General features: G+C 44.4%; 1 protein-coding gene and 1 pseudogene across 2 annotated transcripts in view; both read left to right on the top strand.

Moving 5' to 3' along the window:
• The window catches only part of SNCB (synuclein beta), a 140,631-nt gene that overhangs the window by 95,487 nt on the left and 22,679 nt on the right, over positions 1-22,465 (top strand). The window contains exons 6-7 of one of the 2 annotated variants that reach the window (XR_013270831.1): positions 2,734-2,823; positions 5,500-5,603. Coding sequence is in view for 1 of the 2 variants with exons in the window: in XM_077472417.1 (XP_077328543.1) it covers positions 2,734-2,823 (90 nt within the window). In the remaining variant the exon portion in view is untranslated. The remainder of the gene's footprint in view (positions 1-2,733; positions 2,824-5,499; positions 5,604-22,465) is intronic. The other variant, XM_077472417.1, reaches the window with a different exon arrangement.
• LOC143965137 (U5 spliceosomal RNA) lies at positions 9,069-9,178 on the top strand (annotated as a pseudogene).

Raw genomic sequence — 22,465 nt, 5'->3', positions numbered from 1 at the left:
GGTATACTACTAATGTATTATCCTTATTAAGAAAGTATGGTGTATTTCTTTTGGGCATTTTTTGTTGTTAGTGCAGTTTTTAATGTAACCGCTTGTCGACCATCCACCGTCGACTGACGGCGGCACAATGGTACTCTTGTGCGAATCGCTGTAGCTGCATGGCAGGTGCTTTAAGGAGTATAGGGTGTGTGTTCGCCTGCAGCGTGAAAAGCTCCCAGTTTGACAGCTGTGCAGCCATGTGTGGGCAAACACAGCCCTCACTAGGGTTGCCACCTCTCCGGGATTCACCCGGACAGTTCAGGTTTGGAATCATGTGTCCAGGTTTCAGGCTGCCTGAAACCCAGACACATTATTCAGACTATGGCTTCCCAGCAGTGTTGCTGGCTGCAGGTGTCTAAACACTCTTTCACACTACCCAAAGCTATCACTAACAATTCTCACACACACACAGGAGAGGAGAGAGGGCTTGATTTGCTCCTTTTCCTCCCACCCCTGCCCCTCGGAGTCTGCCCACACTCCCCCGGAAAAAGTGGGGGTCGGAAAATTGAAATCCAGCAGGCTCAGATACATCTGGATGAGAAATGCTGACTGCCAAGGGGTGAGTGAGCTCACCATCCATCCTTGTCTGTGACTGAAGTCTCCCCCCTTTTCTGTCCTGCCTCTGAGGGAGTACACTAAGGTAAATCCGGGTTCTCAGAGCACCCCTTACATCAGAGTCCTCTCCATACATCAGAGTTCTCAGTGCTCCCCCTTAAATCAGGTTTCCCAGAGCTCTCCCTTACATCAGAGTCTGCAGAGTCTGCCCCTTACGGTGTAGGGGAACTCTGTAAATTCAGTTGTAAAAGGGGGACTCTGTGGATTCAGATGTAAAATGGGAACTCTCCGAATTCAGTTGTAAAAGAGGAACTCTATGGATTCAGATGTAAAAGGGGAACTCTCCGGATTCAGATGTAAAAGGGGAACTCTCCGGATTCAGATGTAAAAGGGGAACTCTGTGGATTCAGATGTAAAAGGGGAACTCTGTGGATTCAGATGTAAAAGGGAAACTCTATGGATTCAGATGTAAAAGGGGAACTCTGTGGATTCAGATGTAAAAGGGGAACTCTACAGATTCAGATGTAAAAGGGGAACTCTCCGGATTCAGATGTAAAAGGAGAACTCTCCGGATTCAGATGTAAAAGGAGAACTCTGTGGATTCAGATGTAAAAGGGGAACTCTGTGGATACAGACGAAAAAGGGGAACTCTGTGGATTCAGATGTAAAAGGAGAACTCTGTGGATTCAGATGTAAAAGGGGAACTCTGTGGATACAGACGAAAAAGGGGAACTCTGTGGATTCAGATGTAAAAGGGGAACTCTGTGGATTCAGATGTAAAAGGGGAACTCTGTGGATTCAGATGTAAAAGGGGAACTCTACAGATTCATATGTAAAAGGGGAACTCTCCGGATTCAGATGTAAAAGGAAAACTCTGTGGACTCCGATATAAAGGGGACTCATATGATTAGAAATGTTATTTAATTGCAAAATATATATATCATTTATGTACACTGAGGACAAGGGGGCACTCTTTACGTCTAGATGAAAAGAGATTTCATATCCAAATACGGAAAGGTTTCTTCACCGTAAGAGCTGTGAAAATGTGGAATAGATACCCTCCATGGGTGGTTCTGGCCAGTTCAGTAGATTGCATTAAGAAAGGCCTAAATGTACATAATATAACTGGGTACTAACATTTATAGGTAAAGTTGATCCAGGGAAAATCTGATTGCCTCTCTGGGATCAGGAAGGAATTTTTTTCCCCTGCTGTAGCAAATTGGATCCTGCTTTTCTGGGGGTTTTTTAAATGGGATTGTATGATCATTTTTTATTTGATTTATTTATATATATATGTGTGTGTGTGTGTGTATATATATATATATATATATATATATACACACATATATTTTTTTTATGGTTGAACTAGATGGACTTGTGTCTTTTTTCAACCTGACTAACTATGTAACTATGTTTATACTATCAAAAAAATTGCTGTGCGCCACCAAAGTGTTTGGGCTTGACTTGAAGGAAAGGTGGCAACCCTAGCCCTCACACAGGCATAGGTTTCACTACTCCAGTCTGAATGAGGCCTTTATTGAATCTTACACAGCACCATGTTTTAAACAACAAGCCTTTTCATTTAAAGAAGTACTATCACTTGATGCTGCAGTCCCCCAAGTCCCATCTTTTTAGAAGCTGTTAAAGTTGAGAGTAGTCTGCTGGTGTCCTACCAAAAATGGAGGAGTGTCTGTTTAACACTGAACAACGCAGGAGCGATGTTCCTGTGCTGCTCACACGTCATGACTGTTTACTAGCTGGGAGCAGCCGCAATTTTAGAAGAAGGCTTTCATGAACGATTTTAACTTACTATTTGTTATGAAAATGTTGTGCCATGTTCTGTATGCAGGACCTCAGTTTGCCAGCTGGTTAACAGACATGACATGTGCAACATACCAAAGTCCTGATTGTACATGCAATTTTTTTCATATAGTTTATAGTTTTGTATATCATTTTCATATAGTACATTTGGGATTTTAAAACATCTCCATGTACAGTCTATTAAATTTTTTATGAAAATCCTTATATGAATCCCCCTGTGCCAGAATCCCACTTTTTTGTGATAAACAGATTTAATGTTGCATGTTTGGACACGAATCCTAGAAAAGCCATTACTAATGGGTGTCTCTGTCTTCGCAGCCTGAGGAAGAAGCCCAGGAAGCTTTGGAAGAACCTGCTGCTGAACCTCTGCTGGAGCCAGAAGGGGAAAACTACGAGGAAGCCCCTCAGGTGAGACAAATGATCCTACCGGAAATCATAAGATATAAAGATATACTTACAGGATAATCAAAAAGACATCATACCTTATCTGTTAGCCACTTTAAAGATAGCAATTTGCCCATGCCTGATCATATCGATGTGCCATACATTTACACTAGTGCGATCTCAGATGTAACTTGAGTTGCAAAGAATGGCATCACAATGGAAATCGCATATTCAATGGTGCCCAATCACATCAATGCAACGCAGCACAGAGCAATTTGGAAAAGGTTCCTGTACTACTTTTGGCCCCATAGAATATGCAAATCACATGCAAGTTGCACTACATAATGGCACTGAATATCGTTTCAAATTCAGATTGCATCAATGTGAACCTCAGTGGTGAAACTAGTCATTCTGTCACCCGAAGCAAAGACTCAGTTTGGCGCCCCCCCCCCCCCCCCAAAAAAAAAGAGAATGATGTCAGTACTTTATTTTTATTATTTAATTTCCATTTCATACTTTACAAATTAAATATTTTTTTACAAAATTTTTATATTACATCAATGCCCCCTTGCATCAGTGACCCTCTTTCATCAATTCCCCCCTTACATCAGTTACCCCCTTACATCAGTGCCCCCCTTACATCAGTGTCCCCCTTACATCAGTGGCCCGCTTACATCAATGCCCCTCTTACATCAGTGTCCCCCTTACATCAATGCCCCCCTTTCATCAGTGTCCCCCTTTACATCAGAGTAATTTCTTACATCAGTTCCCCCTTTATATCAATGTCCCCTCTTACATCAATCTCCCCTTAAAGTACTGCCTTTCTTGCAGCACAGTCCCTCCTTACACCAGAGTTCCCCCTTTAACTCAATGTCTCCTCTTACATTAGAGCCCCCTCCCTTACATCAGGGTCCCACCTTATTTCAGTTGCCCCTCCCCCACACCAATTCCCCGCTTTACATCAGAGTCATTCCTTACACCAGAGTACCCCCTTAATTCAGTTTCCCCACTTACATCAGAACCCCTCCCCCCTTACATCAGTGTCCCATCTTATTTCAGTGACCCCCCTTACATATATCACTTCCCCACTTTACATAAGAGCGCTTCTTTACGGCAGAGTCCCCCATTAATTCAGTGTCCCCCTTTACACCGGACCCCCCTTACATCAGTGTCCCACATTATTTCAGTACCCCCCTTACATCACTACCCCACTTTACTTCACAGTTCTTCCATACACAAGAGTCCCCCCGTAATTCAGTGTCTCCACTTATATTAAAGCCCCCTCCACATCAGTGTCCCACCTTAGTTTAGTGCCCCCCTTATGTCAGTTCCCCACTTTACATCAGAATCCTTCCTTACATCAGTGTACCCCTTAATTCAGTGTCCCCACTTACATCAGCGCCCCCACTTACATCAATTCCCCACTTTACATCAGAGTCGTTCCTTACATCAGTGTACCCCTTTAATTCAGAGTCCCCTCTTACATCAATTCCCTTTTACATCAGTGTTTCCCACTACAATACTGCCTTTCTTGCATCAGCGCCCTCCCTTACATCAGTGTCCCCCCTTAAATCAGTGTCTCCTCTTACTTGAGATCCCCTCCTTACAACGTTCCCAACTTATTTTAGTGTCCCCCCTTACAATAGTGCCTTTCCTGCATTAGAGCTTCTCCATACTTTAGTGTCCCCTTTACATCAGTGTATCCCCCTCTTGCATAAATTTGCCCGCTTCCAATTAGTGTGTTCCCCTCCCCTTACTTCAGAGTGCCCCTCTTTGTTCAATTTGCCCACCCCTTATCCGTGTGCCCTCCTTACATCAGTGTGCTCCCCTACCAGCATGTGCAGTAGTAGTAACAGAACAGATCTTTCAGCGGCTCTGTCTGGTTACTGTCAGCTGGTGCAGCTCAAAGACTGCATATGTCATGTGTGGACACATACTTACAAAGCTCCCTTTCAGCCCAGGGGATCTGCTGTCTCCCAGCCACATTACCCCACCTGCCCCTGCTCGCAGAGGATTTTGTAATTCCTCAGAGTCTCGGACACTTCAGGCTCCCTGGAGACAGACCAATCACTCTGCCAGCCTGCAGGGCCGACACAGTAGGGGAGGTAGCACAGGTGTCCTCCCGAGCACAGAAGAGGCAGACAGGCATATAAGTTGTAGGCTCCCACACCCCTCTACTGAGCTCCGCAAAACAAACCACTGGTGCTGTGTATCGGCACCAGGAGCTGAGAGGAGAGGGGGAGCACACACGTTCTGCTGTATGCTTTATAACGGCCTCAAGCTCCTACCGCTCTGCTCCCTCTATAAAGCCTCTGCCGAGTCCTGACATACACTGTCAGTCATGGCGCCCCCCCTCAATGTAGCGCCCGGGGCACATGACCCCCTTCCCCCCCACCCCCAAATGTTGGCACTGATGAACCTAGCCTAGTCCTGTGTGCACAATTTGATTTATACAGTTGCACTAAACACGTTTCCTTTGTTACAGCGGTGTAAAATATAATTTTTGTATTGATATCCATCTTATTGTTAAAAGGAAACTATAGCGGTGCACACGCATTAGTGTGACCTTAGTCCTAATAAACGCCAAAGGATTCTGTCACAGCAAGGCCATGCAAAACAGGAGCAGTGAGACAGATTTTGCAACACTTGCAACCAAATGAAACCTGACCCTGACCACTTATTTACTGTGCATTTATTTAGGCCGACAATCTGTCTCATCTACAGTGACACAGACCTGTGCAAATCTGTTGAAGTTGGCTGCCCAGAACTTCAGATACTGTTGCTTACACTTTACAAAATGAGAGGTAGCCTTTTTTTTTTGTTATATTGTGTCACTAATTTGCTTCATAACTGTCCCCCATTGTTAGCTTAATCTGTTGCCACCTGTGTAACACATATTGTCTCTGGCAAAAGGGTTGGACTTTAAAGCGGTTGTATCCCCCACTTGGATATTTTTACTTACAGCTAAGCCTTATTATAGGTAAAAAGAATATCTCCTAAACCTGCATGGTTTAAGAGATATTGACCTTGCATGCAGCTGCTGATGTCTGAAGGTCCGGTGTGTCATGCCAGGACTTGCGGAAACGGGGGGCTACCCACATGCATGCGGGGGAGTGTCCTCATCGCAGCTCTGCCCACTCACAGTGCCAGAGCCAGTGATCCCGGAAGAAACGCAGAGGAAACAGGTCAGCTCCCTCAGTGGTGAATGGGCACCACTGCAGGGCTTCGTTCTAAGGTAAGGATTTCATAATGGGCTAGTATGCTATGCATACTAGCCCATTATGCTATTGACTTGCAGGTTTGCTTTTTGGGGGGTTTTTTTTCCGCGGTTTACTACCGCTTTATTGCCCCCACAACGTACATATGCGTCACTGGGTGGCACTGTTTCTGTGCTGAGAGCATTCCCAGCACATAGACCGAGCTGTCAAGACAGCTTTCCGTCCCCAATAGCGGTTCAGAAGGCTGGAGAGATTTTTAGGCACTGCCAGCTCACAAGGAATATGATTAAGCCCAAAAAAAATGAAACCCATACATCTCTTTTAAAATTGTTAGGTTGTATTATTTTTTATTTCTTTTCTTAGGGCCGGTTCACACAGAGAGGCGCGGCGAGGCGTCTCCGACTTGCCTCGCCGCGACCTGCGGGGACCTCAGCGGCGACTTGCAGAGGACTTCTGTATAGAAGTCAATGCAAGTCGCCCCCGAAGTCGCCCAGAAGTAGTACAGGAACCTTTTTTCTGAGTCGGAGCGACTCGAGTCGCTCCTCTCAGAACGGTTCCATTGTACAGAACGGGGGCGACTTGCGGGAGCGAGGCGAGGCGAGCCGTGTCGCCTCGCATCGCCTCGCTGTGTGAACCGGCCCTTACAGTATCGTATATAGTTCTCCATGTTTTGTTTACAATTATATTTCATTAATTAATTTAATCTTTAAAATATTACCTAGCTATTTAATTAGTTGGAAGTAAATGGCAGCTGAGAATATAAGCACAGTGGGGTTGATTTACTAAAACTAGAGATTGCAAAACCTGGTGCAGCTCTGCATAGAAACCAATCAGCTTCCAGGTTTAAGCCCAAGCTCACATTGAGGGCAGGTTTGAAATTGTGCGAGCTCAGCTGAACTCGCGCAATTTCAAACTGGCAATGCAGTCTGACTTCGGGGGCAATATAACAGACATCTGTGCGGGTTCATGCACAAATGTCTATTCAAATTGCCCCCGAGGTCGTCAAAAGTAGTACAAGAACTACTTTTAGGACTCAGTGTCGCACCAATTCAGACAGTGCCATTGCCGGCAATAGCCGCTGATTTGACATGCGATTTGACATAGCACATTAAAAATCAAGGAGAATCAGGAGATTTTTAGGCTGGGCTTTTCCTCCTGGTCACAGGAGAGCAATTTGTTTTACACTGCTGTGACCCGTTTTCAGTGGAGAGCGATCTGAAGTCTGCTCTCCGCTGACGTCACTGCAAACAGTCAAGGCAGTGTGTCAACCCGACTTCTCAAGTCTAGATCCGCCAGCTGTCTTCACTGATGGCAGTCTCAGCAGCTCAGCGAGCCACTGAGATGGCCGGTCCCTGCCCCTCCACAGCTCAGCTATCCAATGAGCATGTGGAAGCAAAGAGGAGAGATGCTGGCTGACAGTCAGCAGCTCTCCTCTCGGGAGCTGTGAGAACTGAGCCATCGGTGGTGTTCGATGGCTCGGTTCTCCATGCAGAGACGGTGGGGGACAGAAGCAGCATCGGTCTGATGCTCCATCCACCTAGGTAAGTATGAATCTAAAAAAAAACATACTTCTCTTTTAATGCTTGTTAGAACCTACAACAGGTGCCCCCTAGGGGGTGTCTCAATCCCAAAAGCACTCACAAATATTCAAAGGAATGTGCCTAACCAACAACCATACATTTTTTGTAAAAGACAAACATTATTCCTCTTTGAAGGACAGCATCCCACTGGACACGTACATCTCCTCTGATGTATTTTTCACAAATGTAGGGCTTAGTAGTAGAGGTAAACCTTACTTTGGTTCCCTTGCCAACTAATTGGAGCACTGTGGCAGACAGTGGTGTGTGTGCACATGAAACATGCTCAGCTGCTTAATTAGCTCTAATAGTTATTGTTAAAATACGTTTGGCTGATACGACAGTTTCCATTATTTATTCAAAACATTTATACATGTTGCAGCTGCACTTTATGTACTGTACATTCTCATCAGTCCCTGTCCTCACGGAGCTTACATTCTAGGATCACGTGTACATAAGGTTGCCACCTCATCCCTTTAAACCCGAACACATATGAAGTACACGGGTTCTGAGGCTAATTTATTGCAGATAAGGCACCAAGTGAGTTGATTTACCACCTTAATCCCTCAACCCTATGTGTACACATACTAGGGCCAATTTAGGCAGGAGCAAATTATTCCAAGTCACTGTGTTGCCCTCTAACCTAGTCTTTAATATGTAAAGCCTAAGGCCCCTTTCACACTGGGGCGCTTTGCAGGCGCTTTCATGCTAAAAAAAAGCTCCTGAAAAGCTCATCAAAACCTATTTTCATTAAAATCAATGAATGCTTTCTCTCTGGGGCAGAGCGCTGGCAGGTTGGTGAAAAAACGCCCCTCTCCATTGAAATGAATGGAGAGGGGCGTTTTCAAGCACTTCAAAAGCACCTGAAAAGCTCTTCATGACCCCTTTCACACTGGGGCGGGAGGGGCGTTGGCGGTAAAGCGGTGCTATTTTTAGCGGCGCTTTCCCATCGGATTTTCGGCGCTATTCAGCCACTAGCAGGGCAGTTTTAGCCCCGCTAGTGCCTGAGAACGGGTTAAAAACCACCACAAAGCACCTCTGCAAGGGTGCTTTGCCAGCGGTATAGACGCACTCCCCATTGATTTCCATGGGCAGGAGCAGTGTATACTTCACCGCTCCAAAGATGCTGCTAGCAGGACTTTTTTTACCATCCTGCCAGCGCACCGCTCCAGTGTGAAAGCCCTCGAGGCTTTCACATTGGAGAGACAGCAGCGGCTGTTTCTGGTCGGTTTGCAGGTGCTTTTTTTAGCGCAATGGCGCCTGCAAAACGACCGAGTGTGGAAGGGATCTAATCTAGCCCAATGTTTTTTTTCCCTCTTATTTTAGTAAGAGATAGTATAAAGAATATTTAAAATTCCTGCCTGATTTGTATGGTTGCCTTTGATAATTCCTCACTTTGTGACACCAGGACAAGGAATGTGGTTCTCATTGAGACAGGATGGCATAAAGTACAATAAAAACATTTTATGAGTATATACTCCGGTTTCTCTTCAATAAATCAAATAGATCTTTCACCTTTTACTTTAGATTTCCATGGCAAGGAACAACTATGGGTTTTCAATAATTTTTTGAGGCCTTGGGGGTAGAAAAAAAATAAACATTTTACGTGTTCTAACCCTTTACACAAGTATTTAGGCATAGACTCTGTCCTTCTTTGTACAAAGCAAACAATCTTATGGTAAAGTGAATGCTGCTCCCTCCTTAGAAGCCCTAGTTGCCCCCTCTAACCACCAAGTACTCAGTCACATGGTTGCTGTATGTGAGGGGCATGCAAAGAGTTCATTGACACAGACAGTATAATCCCAGGTGTTTGGGGAGCTGTGATTTATAGCCTCGACCCCCCCTTGAATATGATATGCTTGGAAAAAGAAGGCAGTTCCCAACGTGTGTATAATGGGGTCTCTAGGGATGCGTGTTTTTTTTTTTGGGGGGGGGGGGGATTTTGTTGTTTTTTTAGGTTTTTTTTTTTTAGCTTTCTACTGTTCTGGTGTGATCCTAATGCTTCCTCTCACTGATAATCGCCAGTTCATTTTTTTAAATCAGGAAGGAAAAAATTGCTTTAAGGCTACTTTCACACTTGCAGAGGTTTTTGGCCACTAGCAGGGCGCTTTTAACCCCCGCTAGCTGCCAAAAAAGGGTTAAAAGGGTTCAATGGCGCTGCCCATTGATTTCAGCACTCAGGCTTTCACACTGGAGTGAGAGGAGAGGCTCTTTACAGGCGCTATGCAGGCACTATTTTTAGTGCTATAGTGCCTCAGTGTGAAAGCAGCCTTAGACCCCTTTCATACTGAGGTGCTTTTCAGGGGCTTTCACGCTAACAAAAGTGTCTAATGCCATGTACACACGACTAGACTTTTCGACAGCAAAGGTCCGACGGAACGAATTCGGTGGACAATTCGATCGTGTGCGGGCTCCATCGGACCTTGCTGTCCAAAAATCTGACGGACTTTAGAAATATACTGGGCACTTATACCCCTTTCCTGCCCAGGCCAATTTTTTAGCTTTCAGGGCTCTCACAATGCATGACAATTGCACCGTCATGCAACACTGTATTGATATGACATTTAAAAAAAACTTTTACACAAATAGAGCTTTCTTTTGATAAATTTTTAAAAAATAAACTAAAAAAAGTTTTTCATATTTTGTTATAACATTTTCCAAACAGGTAATTTTTCTTCTTCGCTGATAGGCGGCACTGATGGGTTGCACTCATGAAGAAATACTGATGGGTGGCACTGATTGGCAGCACTGATAAGTGTCACTGGTGGACACTGATATGTGGCACTGCTGGGAACTGATGATCATTTATAGGTGACAATGGGCACTGATATGTGGCACTGCTGGGCACTGATCACTGATAGGTGGCACTAGTGGGCACTTCTAGGTGGCACTGGTGGGTGCTGATAGACGGCACAAATTTGCAGCAGATTTAGACGCTAAGGGAATCGATGTCCCTCTAATTGAAGCCACTGACAGCGTGAAGGAAAAGAAAAACGATAACCGACATCCGTTTATTTCCGTGATCAGCTGTCATTGGCTGATAGCTGATCACGTGGTAAAGGGCCTTCTGTGATTGGCCCTTTAACAGATTTATGATCAGCTGAGTCTCACTGACACAGCGATCACAGAGCACGCCACCCGCGTGCTCCTGGCAGTTTAAGCCCATGCTGTATCCATCTGGTGGCAAGTGGATAAAGCAGACCTATCTTCTCTTTCACTAAAAATCACATCAGCATGCAGCTCATCATGCAGATATGAAATCATCTTACATTCATTAGTTAAAGAAGAAGGAAATGGCTAGAGAACAAATAAAAGTATTTACACTGCTTGTTATCACAAACTTTGTGCAGCATTAGTAAAGGCAGATGGCAGACAACATGTAAAGCTTACAAACAAAATATTTGTAGTTTTTTTTTACAGTTACTATTTTTCCACTTCCTGGTTGGGTGAGGCACTGGTGATATAGCCAGAGCCTCACAGATAAATCCTAGGAAAGCAAAATAATCAGTGCATCCCCCTTCAGATGATGTGCACTGTCACCTCCAGGAGGCAGACCCAGAGTTTCAGGAAGTAAAGGGAAAAGGATTCATCTGACCTTTGTTAAAATAGGTACTGTGAGAAGAATAGGGAGAAAACTAAAAATAAGATATGCAAAAATTCCTGCATTTTTCTCTAAGTTTCTGTTTGTAGATTGCCATTACTAAACATTTCTAAAGGTGACTTTTTAAATTTTGAGCTAAGGGTGAAATTCCTCTTTAATGCATCAAAGCCACGGTTGAATGGACACTGCTGCATATTCTGTTCTGACCAGCAGATGGTGTACGCGCATGCTTAGCAACAGTGCGCTGAGCCTGATAATGGCAACAGACTAAGCCTCAGGGATGGAGGACCAGCAGGTGCCCGTGGGAGGTGAGCAAGTGCTGTTGGTTCCTTCAAGCTGTAAAATTTAAAATAATATATTTTTTCTCTTGAGATAGAGTCAATACAGCACTCATGACAATTTATGAGCTCAGCAAAAATCAGCTTTTCATATCCCAGTAGCAAAAGTGCTGACATATGTTAATGTGCAAAGCCATATGGCACCTTATAGTTTTTTGGGGGCCAGTAATACTACAGTTGCTACATCAAAAAATATGCATGCTGGATTTTTGTCTTCTGTGCTGCACTACAGTAGCGTAACGTAAACTGGCCATATAGAAGATATTTAAAGAGACCTTGTCGGGGTAAAAAAATCGAGAAAAGGGTACAGGAATGAGAAGAACTTCTATACTCACCTTTCTGGCACTGCTTATCTCCTACTTTCCCTTAATTTTGGTGCTGAAAAAAAGATGATTGTGCTAAGGTTTATTTCTCTGATGGGTACAAGCACTGTGGCATATGTGTGCCTGCTATATATTGAGTGGGCTAAGGTTTTATTTAATATTGTCCCTTTAAGCCCCTCCCAGTGTTAGCCCAATTTGGCGACACAGCTATTGTTCTGCTCTGTGTTCTGCATCAATAACCTCCATAAGGTGCCCAGAGGTGCTTCAAGTCTTTTGCAATCCTAGCAATGCCCCATGCTAAATAAGCACTTTAAGCTTAATGCTACTGTGGTTTTCAACACTAACCATAGAAGATTAAACCTCAGACATAACCAATGTGATTTTCAGGAACCCATTCAAGTTGCTAAAATCACATTTGATTAGTTTGTTTTCAATAAATAGGAAACTGATATAAATGGTTTTGTTTTCTCTGTTTAAAGCCTAACTCTAGGTTTCATTTCACTTTAAATAGTTAATTTGGGCCAAACTAACTAGCTAACTATTTTCATTTCTAATACATGTGCCCGCTGTAAGCACTCTATAAACTGTGTGTAGAATCAACCGCATAGAACACACAGTGCTATGTTCCCACAACGGTACAGGGACTTCCTGTCCCATTCCCAGAAGTCAATTTGGGCTGAGCGCTGCTTAGGCATTCACAGGAAGCTGGGTAGATGACTGGAAGTTGGGCAGATGACATCACAATCTCTACCTCAGCAAGTCAGAGGCAGCCTTGTACTTCATAAAATACAAAGCTTCCTGTGACTGACGCTCATCCTGACTAAACTTTTTCCAGAAGTGGGACAGTAAGTCCCTGTACTACTGCCAGGACACAGCACTGTATACTGTATGTAGCCAAAGCTGATGCCAGTGCCGGAAGAAAACCGCTGGGGTGAGCACACTGCTGGATCGTAGGAAAGGTAAGTGGCTGTTTATTAAAGGTCAGCAGCTGCAGTTTTTGTAGCTGCTGAGTTTTAATTTTCACTTAGACTCCTTTCACACTGAAAGAGGAAGTAAACCCTGATGGGTGTTACTTCCTCTTTGTTTCCCTGCAAAGGTAAAGCATAATGGGCTACTATGCATCGCATAGTAGCCCATTATGTGACACTTACCTGCATGAGAAACTCGCTCTTCCTTCCGAGGCCGTGAACTCCAGCTCTGTGACTGGCCAGAGTCGTGTGACGTCACTCCCGCGCATGCGTGCAGGAGCCACCCTTAACGGCATGACCCGAGCTAGAAATGGCACAGCATGCCCTTTTTAACTCCAGCACATGCACAGAAGAAATCGCCGTACAGCCATTTGAAAATATCTCCTAGATTATGCAGGTCTAGGAGATATTTCAAGCACCTACAGGTAAGCCTTAATCTAGGCTTACCTGTAGGTTAAAGTGTTGGGATGGGTTTACAACCACTTGAAGACCACCCCATGCTTGCCGGTGCTTTACTGGTGCAGTGCGGGTGGGAGTGGAGAGCTTTTACCCCAAAGAAGGGGTTAAAAGCACCCGAAAAGTGCCTCTGTCAAAACACTTTGCAGGCGCTGCCCATTGATTTCAATGGCAGGGGCAGTGCAGGAGCCGTGTATACACGGTTCCTGCACCGCCTCAAAGACGCTACTTGCAGGACTTTTTTTTCGGTCTTGCAAGCGTACCACCCCAGTGTCATTGCACCCGGGCTTTCACACGGGGGGGTGGCTTGAGAGGTGCTTTTCAGGCACTTTCAGGCTCTAAAATGCTTGAAAAGCGCCTTCAGTGTGAAATGGGTCTTAAGAGACTGGAGCTCCTCTTTAACCAGTTGCCGACCGCCGCACGCCGATGTACGTCGGCAGAATGGCACGGGCAGGCATAAGGGCTTACATGTACGTCCCTTGCCTCCCGCGGGTCGGGGGCCCGATCGGGCCCCCGCCCGGTGCCTGCGGCGGTCGGTTTTCGTCCGGGAGCGATCCGGGACGAGGGGGCGGCCATTCATTCATGGCCACCCCCTCGCGATCGCTCCCGACGAATAGAAATCCCCCGTGACATCACTTCCTCTCCTGTAATGTAAACACAGGAGAGGAAGTGATGTATTCTCTCCTCCGTGTCGGTATTTTTCGTTCCGACACGGAGGAGAGCGGATCGGTGAGTTGCACCAACACTCTACACACACAGTAGAACATGCCAGGCACACTCACACCCCCCTGATCACCCCCCCAATTACCCCTGCCCCCCAGTCACAGTGACACCAATGTCATTTTTTTTTTTTGCATTGGTGTCATTTGTGACTGTAATAACTGTTAGGGCAGTTAGGGTTAGCCCCCTTTAGTTCTAATGTACCCCCCTACCCCCCCCAATAAAGGTTTAACCCCATGATCACCCCCCGTCGCCAGTGTCACTAAGGCTGGGTTCACATTGCAGCGGTTTATGAGAACGAATGTGATTCGCACCGCACTGCAGTGCAAATCACATCCGATCTCTGTGCGATTCGAGTTCAGCCATTCGCCGCACCCGCCGCACCCGCCGCACCCGCCGCAAATTCGCACGGGACCCTTTTTTTGGCCCGCAGCAGAATCGGATCGCATGGGTGTTCACACCATGCGATCCGAGTTTGCAGATCGCACTGCGATATGCGAACTGATCTGGGGGTGTCAGTAACATTTCACTGACACTCCCAGCAGTTCGCATAGGGCAGTGTGAACTGCCGCCGGGAGGCATGCGATGCGGGAACCCGCCGCGGATTCGCGGCGTTTCCGCATCGCTCCAGTGTGAACCCAGCCTAATAAGCGATCATTTTTCTGATCGCCGTATTAGTGTCACAGGTGACGCTAGTTAGGCAGGTAGGTATTTAGGTTCGCCGCAGCTTTTTATAGCGCCAGGGACCCCCATATACTACCGCATAAAGCCCCCTGATTGCCCCCTAGTTAACCCTTTCACCAGTGATCACCATATAACTGTTACAGGTGACGCTGGTTGGTTAGTTATTTTTTTATAGTTTCAGGGCACACGCCATTTATTACCTAATAAAGGTTTAACCCCCTGATCACCCGGCGGGTGTCATTTGTGACTAATAACTGTTAGGGCAGTTAGGGTTAGCCCCCTTTAGTTCTAAGGTACCCCCCTAACCCCCCCAATAAAGATTTAACCCCGTGATCACCCCCCGTCGCCAGTGTCACTAAGGCTGGGTTCACATTGCAGCGGTTTATGAGAACGGATGTGATTCGCACCGCACTGCAGTGCAAATCACATCCGATCTCTGTGCGATTTGAGTTCAGCTATACAGATAGTATGGCTGAATTCGTGTCGCACCCGCCGCACCCGCCGCAAACTCGCACGGGACCCTTTTTTTGGTCCGCAGCAGAATCGGATCGCATGGGTGTTCACACCATGCGATCCAAGTTTGCAGATCGCACTGCGATATGCGAACTGATCTGGGGGTGTCATTAACATTTCACTGACACTCCCAGCAGTTCGCATAGGGCAGTGTGAACTGCCGCCGGGAGGCATGCGATGCGGGAACCCGCCGCGCATTCGTGGCGTTCCCGCATCGCTCCAGTGTGAACCCAGCCTAATAAGCGATCGTTTTTCTGATCGCTGTATTAGTGTCACAGGTGACGCTAGTTAGGCAGGTAGGTATTTAGGTTCGCCGCAGCTTTTTATAGCACCAGGGACCCCCATATACTACCGCATAAAGCCCCCTGATTGCCCCCTAGTTAACCCTTTCACCAGTGATCACCATATAACTGTTACAGGTGACGCTGGTTGGTTAGTTATTTTTTTATAGTTTCAGGGCACCCGCCATTTATTACCTAGTCTCACTAGTGTACCCCTAAATTTAGGGGTGTCTACTTTCCAAAATGGGGTCATTTGGGGGGGGTTTGTGCCATCTTGGCATTTTATGGCCTTCAAAACTGTAACGCCCTTAGAAAGCCTGAAGGCGGTGCTTGGTTTTCGGGGCCCCGTACGCGGCTAGGCTCCCAAAAAGTCCCACATATGTGGTATCCCCGTACTCAGGAGAAGCAGCAGAATTTATTTTGGGGTGTCATTTCACATATGCCCATGGCATGCGTGAGCAATATATCATTTAGTGACAACTTTGTGAAAAAAAAAAAAAGTTTGTAATTTTCCCGCAACTTGTGGCAAAATATAAAATATTCCATGGACTCAACATGCCTCTCAGCAAATAGCTTGGGGTGTCTACTTTCTAAAATGGGGTCATTTGTGGGGGTTTTGTGCCATCTTGGCATTTTATGGTCTTCAAAACTGTAATAGGTAGTGAGAAGTGAACTCAAAAATTTACGCCCTTAGAAAGCCTGAAGGCGGTGCTTGGTTTTCGGGGCCCCGTACGCGGCTAGGCTCCCAAAAAGTCCCACATATGTGGTATCCCCGTACTCAGGAGAAGCAGCAGAATTTATTTTGGGGTGTCATTTCACATATGCCCATGGCATGCATGAGCAATATATCATTTAGTGACAACTTTGTGAAAAAAAAAAAAAAAGTTTGTAATTTTCCCGCAACTTGTGGCAAAATATAAAATATTCCATGAACTCAACATGCCTCTCAGCAAATAGCTTGGGGTGTCTACTTTCTAAAATGGGGTCATTTGTGGGGGTTTTGTGCCATCTTGGCATTTTATGGCCTTCAAAACTGTAATAGGTAGTGAGAAGTGAACTCAAAAATTTACGCCCTTAGAAAGCCTGAAGGCGGTGCTTGGTTTTCGGGGCCCCGTACGCGGCTAGGCTCCCAAAAAGTCCCACATATGTGGTATCCCCGTACTCAGGAGAAGCAGCAGAATTTATTTTGGGGTGTCATTTCACATACGCCCATAGCATGTGTGAGCAATATATCATTTAGTGACAACTTTGTGTAAAAAAAAAAAAAAAATTTTTTTTTTGTCATTATTCAATCGCTTGAGGCAAAAAAATAAAATATTCAATGGGCTCAACATGCCTCTTATCAATTTCCTTAGGGGGTCTACTTTCCAAAATGGGGTCATTTGGGGGGGTTTTGTACTGCCCTGCCATTTTAGCACCTCAAGAAATGAGATAGGCAGTCGTAAACTAAAAGCTGCGTAAATTCCAGAAAACGTACCTTAGTTTGTAGATGTGACAACTTTTGCGCAAACCAATAAATATACAATTATTGACTTTTTTTTTACCAAAGACATGTGGCTGAATACATTTTGGCCTAAATGTATGACTAAAATTGAGTTTATTGGATTTTTCTAATAACAAAAAGTAGAAAATATCATTTTTTTTCAAAATTTGCGGTCTTTTTACGTTTATATCGCAAAAAATAAAAATCGCAGAGGCAATCAAATACCATCAAAAGAAAGCTCTATTTGTGGGAAGAAAAGGACGCAAATTTTGTTTGGGTACAACATTGCATGACCGCGCAATTACCAGTTAAAGCAGCGCAGTGCCAAAGTGTAAAAAGACCTCTGGTCATTTACCAGCAAGATGGTCCGGTCTGAAAGTGGTTAAGCTCTTATGTTACAAAACATTCAAATCCAAGTGACCCTTTTTTTATTTTATTTTTTTACCCATGCAGAGCAAAATAAAAGGATCACTTAACAACCCCCCTCTCCAGCAGTTTTGCCAGTTTTACCCCACCACAGCTCAATTTTAATAACAGATGCCATGGTGTGACCCTTTAGATACGTAGAGGGCCACACTCGAGTCCCTCTATGTTTATAAAGTTGACCATAACTGCTTTATAGGATCTACAAATGGATGTTTATTGGCATTTCCTTCAGTTGTAGGAAGATGCTTACAAACAATGTTAAAATTCACAGGAAATCCATGGCTCAGGTAACCAGGGTCATCGCCACAAAAAATAAAAAGATTAAACAATATTTACATATTGAGTCAGGCAGTATTATGCATGCAATATTTTTTGCAGCATTAATAAGACTAAGTAATTTAATCATAAGTGGAACATTTGACCTGAGCTGTGGCGACTGTTTTAGTATGATTAAATGAGTTCAATAATTAATCACTTCCAGGTGCAGAAACTTATGTCTGCCAATAAGCCCAATAGAAAAGCTGAAATTAATAATGCAGTGTCAGTGCCATTTGCAAGTATAATCCGCTATATTGGCTGTTGTTGTGGACATAACCTTTCAGTGCTCTAGGCTATATTTACCATTGCATGACAGTGTTAGTTGAAATAAAGTTACTTTTGAAAGAGAAAAAAATAAAAATAACTGCAGCTTTCTTTGGTGTCATGGCAGATGGATGTTTTTATATGCATTTGTCCCTCTGTTTAGCGGTAGCAACTCAGACTTCAAATGATTGACTCTCTCCTGTCACACAAGCAGGGGGAAAAACAATCCTCTGTACTCCATGCAGTTATTTTGAAAAAAATTGGTTAAAAAAGAAAACAAATACTATATATATACATACACTATATTACCCGTGAACTTTAATGGCATCCCAGTCTTAGTGCGTAAGGTTCAATATTGCGTTGGCCCACTCTTAGCTTCAACTCTTCTGAGAAGGCTGTCCACAAGGTTTATGAGTGTGTCTATGGGAGTGTTTGACCATTCTTCCAGAAGCGCATTTGTGAGGTGAGGTGATGGTTGGACGAGAAGTCCTGGTTCTTAGTCTCTGTTCTAATAAATCCCAAAGGTGTTCTACCGGGTTGAGCTCAGGACTCTGTATGAGTTCCTGTCAAGTTCCTCCACCCCAAACTCATGCATCCATGTCTTTATGGACCTTGCTTTGAGCACAGGTCCAAATCACATGGTGTGGGGTTGTTTTTCAGGAGTTTGGCTTGGCTCTTTAGTTCCAGTGAAGGGAAGACTTAAGACGTCAGCGTACCAAGTAATTTTGGACAATCTCATGCTCCCAACGTTGTGGGAACAGTTTGGGGATGGCCCCTTCCAGTTCCAACATGACTAAAGCCTTCATCATATCCTGCCCCCATTGCATTTAGTCTGGTTAGTGGGCTTGGAGGAGGAGGGAGGTAGTGGGCTGTCATTTACCACTGTGTATACACCCACATGTGTGACATAGAAACTCACTGAAAACTGAGAATGTGCAGAGCTACCAAGGCTGGTCTGCAAAATCCCTAGCTGAATAGGGAACTTGGACAGAAGGGGGAGATAGAGAGCAGCAGGATCAACCAGATTTTTTTGCAGAATACAGAAAATGAATCTCAGTGACTGACTCAGTACGAACAGCATGTAATACCAAATTTACTGTTTGTTTTTTATGATGTGGTTTTAATGACACTTTAAGGTGTTTGCAGTTTGTCATCAAGTTGTATTGTGTCATTGAGCACATTACCAAAATGCATGGTAGCCCATGGTGATTCCATTCATTTTAAAGTACTGTGTAGACCGGCCCTAAAGGTTTTTTTTTTTTTGCCACTGTAGCAACACTTTAGCATCTGTAGTTATTCAGGTCTATTTATCAACATTTTCACCCAAAAATAAAACAATGTTCACCCAATATTCACGTAATATTCAGTGAATCTTAGGTGAAATGTTTTTGTGAAACTTCCATGACAGCATTGACAAACAAGTTTTGTAAACACATTATATGACATTATATTTCAACAATAGGACCTTCTATAAGTAAACATCTACATTATATCTACTAAATGTGCTAATGGTGGGTCTCAATATCTATTATGTTAATACTTTTTTGGAGTATATTTGATCTCTTGTCTCTAAGCTACATATATTTTTAAGCCATGTGGTTTTTATTCTACTGTTATGATCCTTTAGTTTATTTATCTATTTTTTTCCGTTAGTAATTATATTCCTCACCATTTTAGAACTTTTTTTAATCTGTTTTTAGCAGATCCTCTTTGTAACCTCTTTGTTTAAAGCTTAAAAAAAAACAATTTTAATTTTGTTTTAATGAAGGTAGAATAATTATGACTTAACTTATATATTGGTAAGGGTGTTTGGGTTGGAGCATTATGTTAGATGACCCCCACCTTGCACTCATTACAACTCACTTCTTTGAGCCTTGTTCATAAAGTGAAACTTCACCCAAAAGGGGATGTTCCGCTGTTCCTCCTCCAGTCCTTACCCCCTCTTCTGTTATATTTGGCACATATTTTTGGGGAGTGGGAGCTGGGGTATCTGGCTTTGCAATTTAGCATTGCGGGAACATGCCCTATTCACTTACATGGGAGAATTTGTATTTCTTCTCAATGGATCTATGCTTACTACCCATATTATCTCAAAGTAGTAGAGATTGTAATATGCTATCATCTACTGTATCTGAGAATTGCAAAATCTCTAGAGGTACTGGGTGGGATTCACTAAAGCATTTAGGTGATCTGACACATTTTTCCCAAATATTGCATGTGATACTGAAAATGTAAATTCACTATCCCTATATGCGGTATTCACCTCAAAAAGCAAAAAACAGCACCCCCCGCCCCTCACACATCCTTAACAACCATGACTCATCTGCGGACAGCAGAATGTAAACAAAAGTAGTGCGGGTATTAAAATGTTTTTTTCTAAGCATGGAAGTCCCCCCCCCCAATCCATGCGGGGAACCCTTTGCCAACACTTTTTTAAAATGGCATGGCTTCCCCCTGAAATCCATACCAGATCCTTGTCTGAGCATGCAGCCCAGCAGGCCAGGAAAAGGGTTGGGGGGGGGGGGGGGTGAACGAGCGAGTGCCCCCCTCCTAAACCATACCAGGTCACATGCCCTCACAAAGCACCTTGTCCCCATGTTGATAAAAACAAGGGCCTCTTCCCCACAACTCTGGCCCGGTGGCTGTGGGGTTGCGAGGGGTGATTTATAGGAGCCTATAAGTCTCCTTTAACGGGGGCCCCCAGATCCTGCCCCCTTTGTGAATGAGTATGGGGTACATACCCCTATTCAGTCACCAAAAAAATGTGCAAGTGAAAAAAACACTTATTTCACTATCATAAATCTCCTATCATATTTCACTTTTATCCTTATCTCTCTGGTCATCTAATAACTTCTTCCTCTGGTCAGGCAGGAACCCCATTCAAGATAAAATAAAGCACCCCCCCAAACAAAAATAACAAAATAAACCAAAAGTAAACTAAATTATCCCACGTTTCACCGTCTAAAATGTGGCATCATCTGATGTAACATAATAATGTGCTGAGTGTAGTATAGTGCTCAAATCAAAATCAAACTGGCCATGTGATATATGATAGGAGATTTATGATGGTGAAAATGAAAAGAGGTCTTGGTAGGAAGCATAGATCCATTGAGAAGAAATTTGAGCGTAGAAAATTTACGAGACATCTATATTAGTCAGATAATTAAGGATTAGAAATAAAATAAATATGTGGAGTGATGTCCCTAGTAGCCAGGCGTTTTAAACGTGGTCTAATGAGGCACTATAATTTGATAATATGTTCCCAGATTAGTTTAAAGGGGATATATAGTGCTGTTCAGAGAAGGTAATGAGATATGTGATCTATGAGGCTTGTGGGGGGCCTCCTCGCCCTGCACATGTGGGGGTACTTCTTCTTTCATGTGTGAGGCCCTGCTTACAACTTGGCATATTCGAATATACAGAGTCCCACTGTAAAATGTGCTGTCCCATGTTACTACACACCTTGCTGTTAAATGCTGCACTTAGAAGGGACACATCCAAGCCAATGGCCTCTACTGCAGTTCAGTGTATCTCTGCCACCTCACTCCCAGTGACAAAATGGGGTCCCTGCCACGCACTAGTGCAGACCTCATTAACTCTTTCTGTTATTCTGTTCCATGCGGCTAGGTACTGTATATGGGGTCTCCGTACTGTAGGTTTTGTCCCAGTTACTTTAGGGAAACCGACCGCTAGGGATGATGCGAGAGCACCGACCCTTTGTTACCAGGGGACCTGGTGCCTATGCCAGGTACCGCGCTTTATTGACAGACTCCTAATCAATTCTCACCAGTTCTTGGTTACCTGTTGCAACTATTCTCTACCTCCAACTCTCGAGCTAACTCTTCACAGTGGCCTTGCTTTCATACCCCATGTGTGCTATACGTGCCCTGTTCTAATATGCCATGTATCACCATGCACCCCTTTTAATGACTTTAGACCAGGCTTGCAACAGTATAAAATGCAATACAGTCCTTCTGGCTAACTACGCTGTGGCTGCTCAGGCATACCTATACAGGTGTGAGTCCATAATTGGCAGAGATCCTGATCCTTGTGAATCCCCGAAGCATGGCAGATGAAGGTTGCTTCAGGCTACTGTACATCCATCACGGTGTCATGGACCTTCCTGCTTCCCATGCGGTCCCATCAGAAAGCCCCATCTCTTATCCCCCCCCCCCCACTTCTCTCTCTTCTTTTTCTGCCTCGAGCCCGGCCTTCTCCCTCTTTATTTAATCGAATGCCACGTACACACGACCGGTTTTCCCGTCGGAATAAACTCTGAAGGTTTTTCCAATAGCGTTCCGACAGAGTTCTGCTGAAACTGTGCATACACACGATCACACCAAAGTCCGATCGTTAAAAGCGCGGTGACGTACAACACTTATGACGAGACTAGGAAAAGGAAATTCAATAGGCAGTAGCCAATAGCCTCCGTCACGTACTTGCTTCAGAGCATGCATCATTTTTGGTCCGTCGGAACAGCATACAGACGAATGGTT

Source organism: Lithobates pipiens, unplaced genomic scaffold, assembly GCF_037356315.1.
Source record: "Lithobates pipiens isolate NorthernLeopardFrog02 unplaced genomic scaffold, aLitPip1_a1.2 Scaffold_8, whole genome shotgun sequence".
Taxonomy (NCBI): Eukaryota; Metazoa; Chordata; class Amphibia; order Anura; family Ranidae; genus Lithobates; species Lithobates pipiens.
The sequence above is the reverse complement of the archived record's forward strand: the minus strand, read 5'-3'. Positions and strand labels throughout refer to the sequence as shown.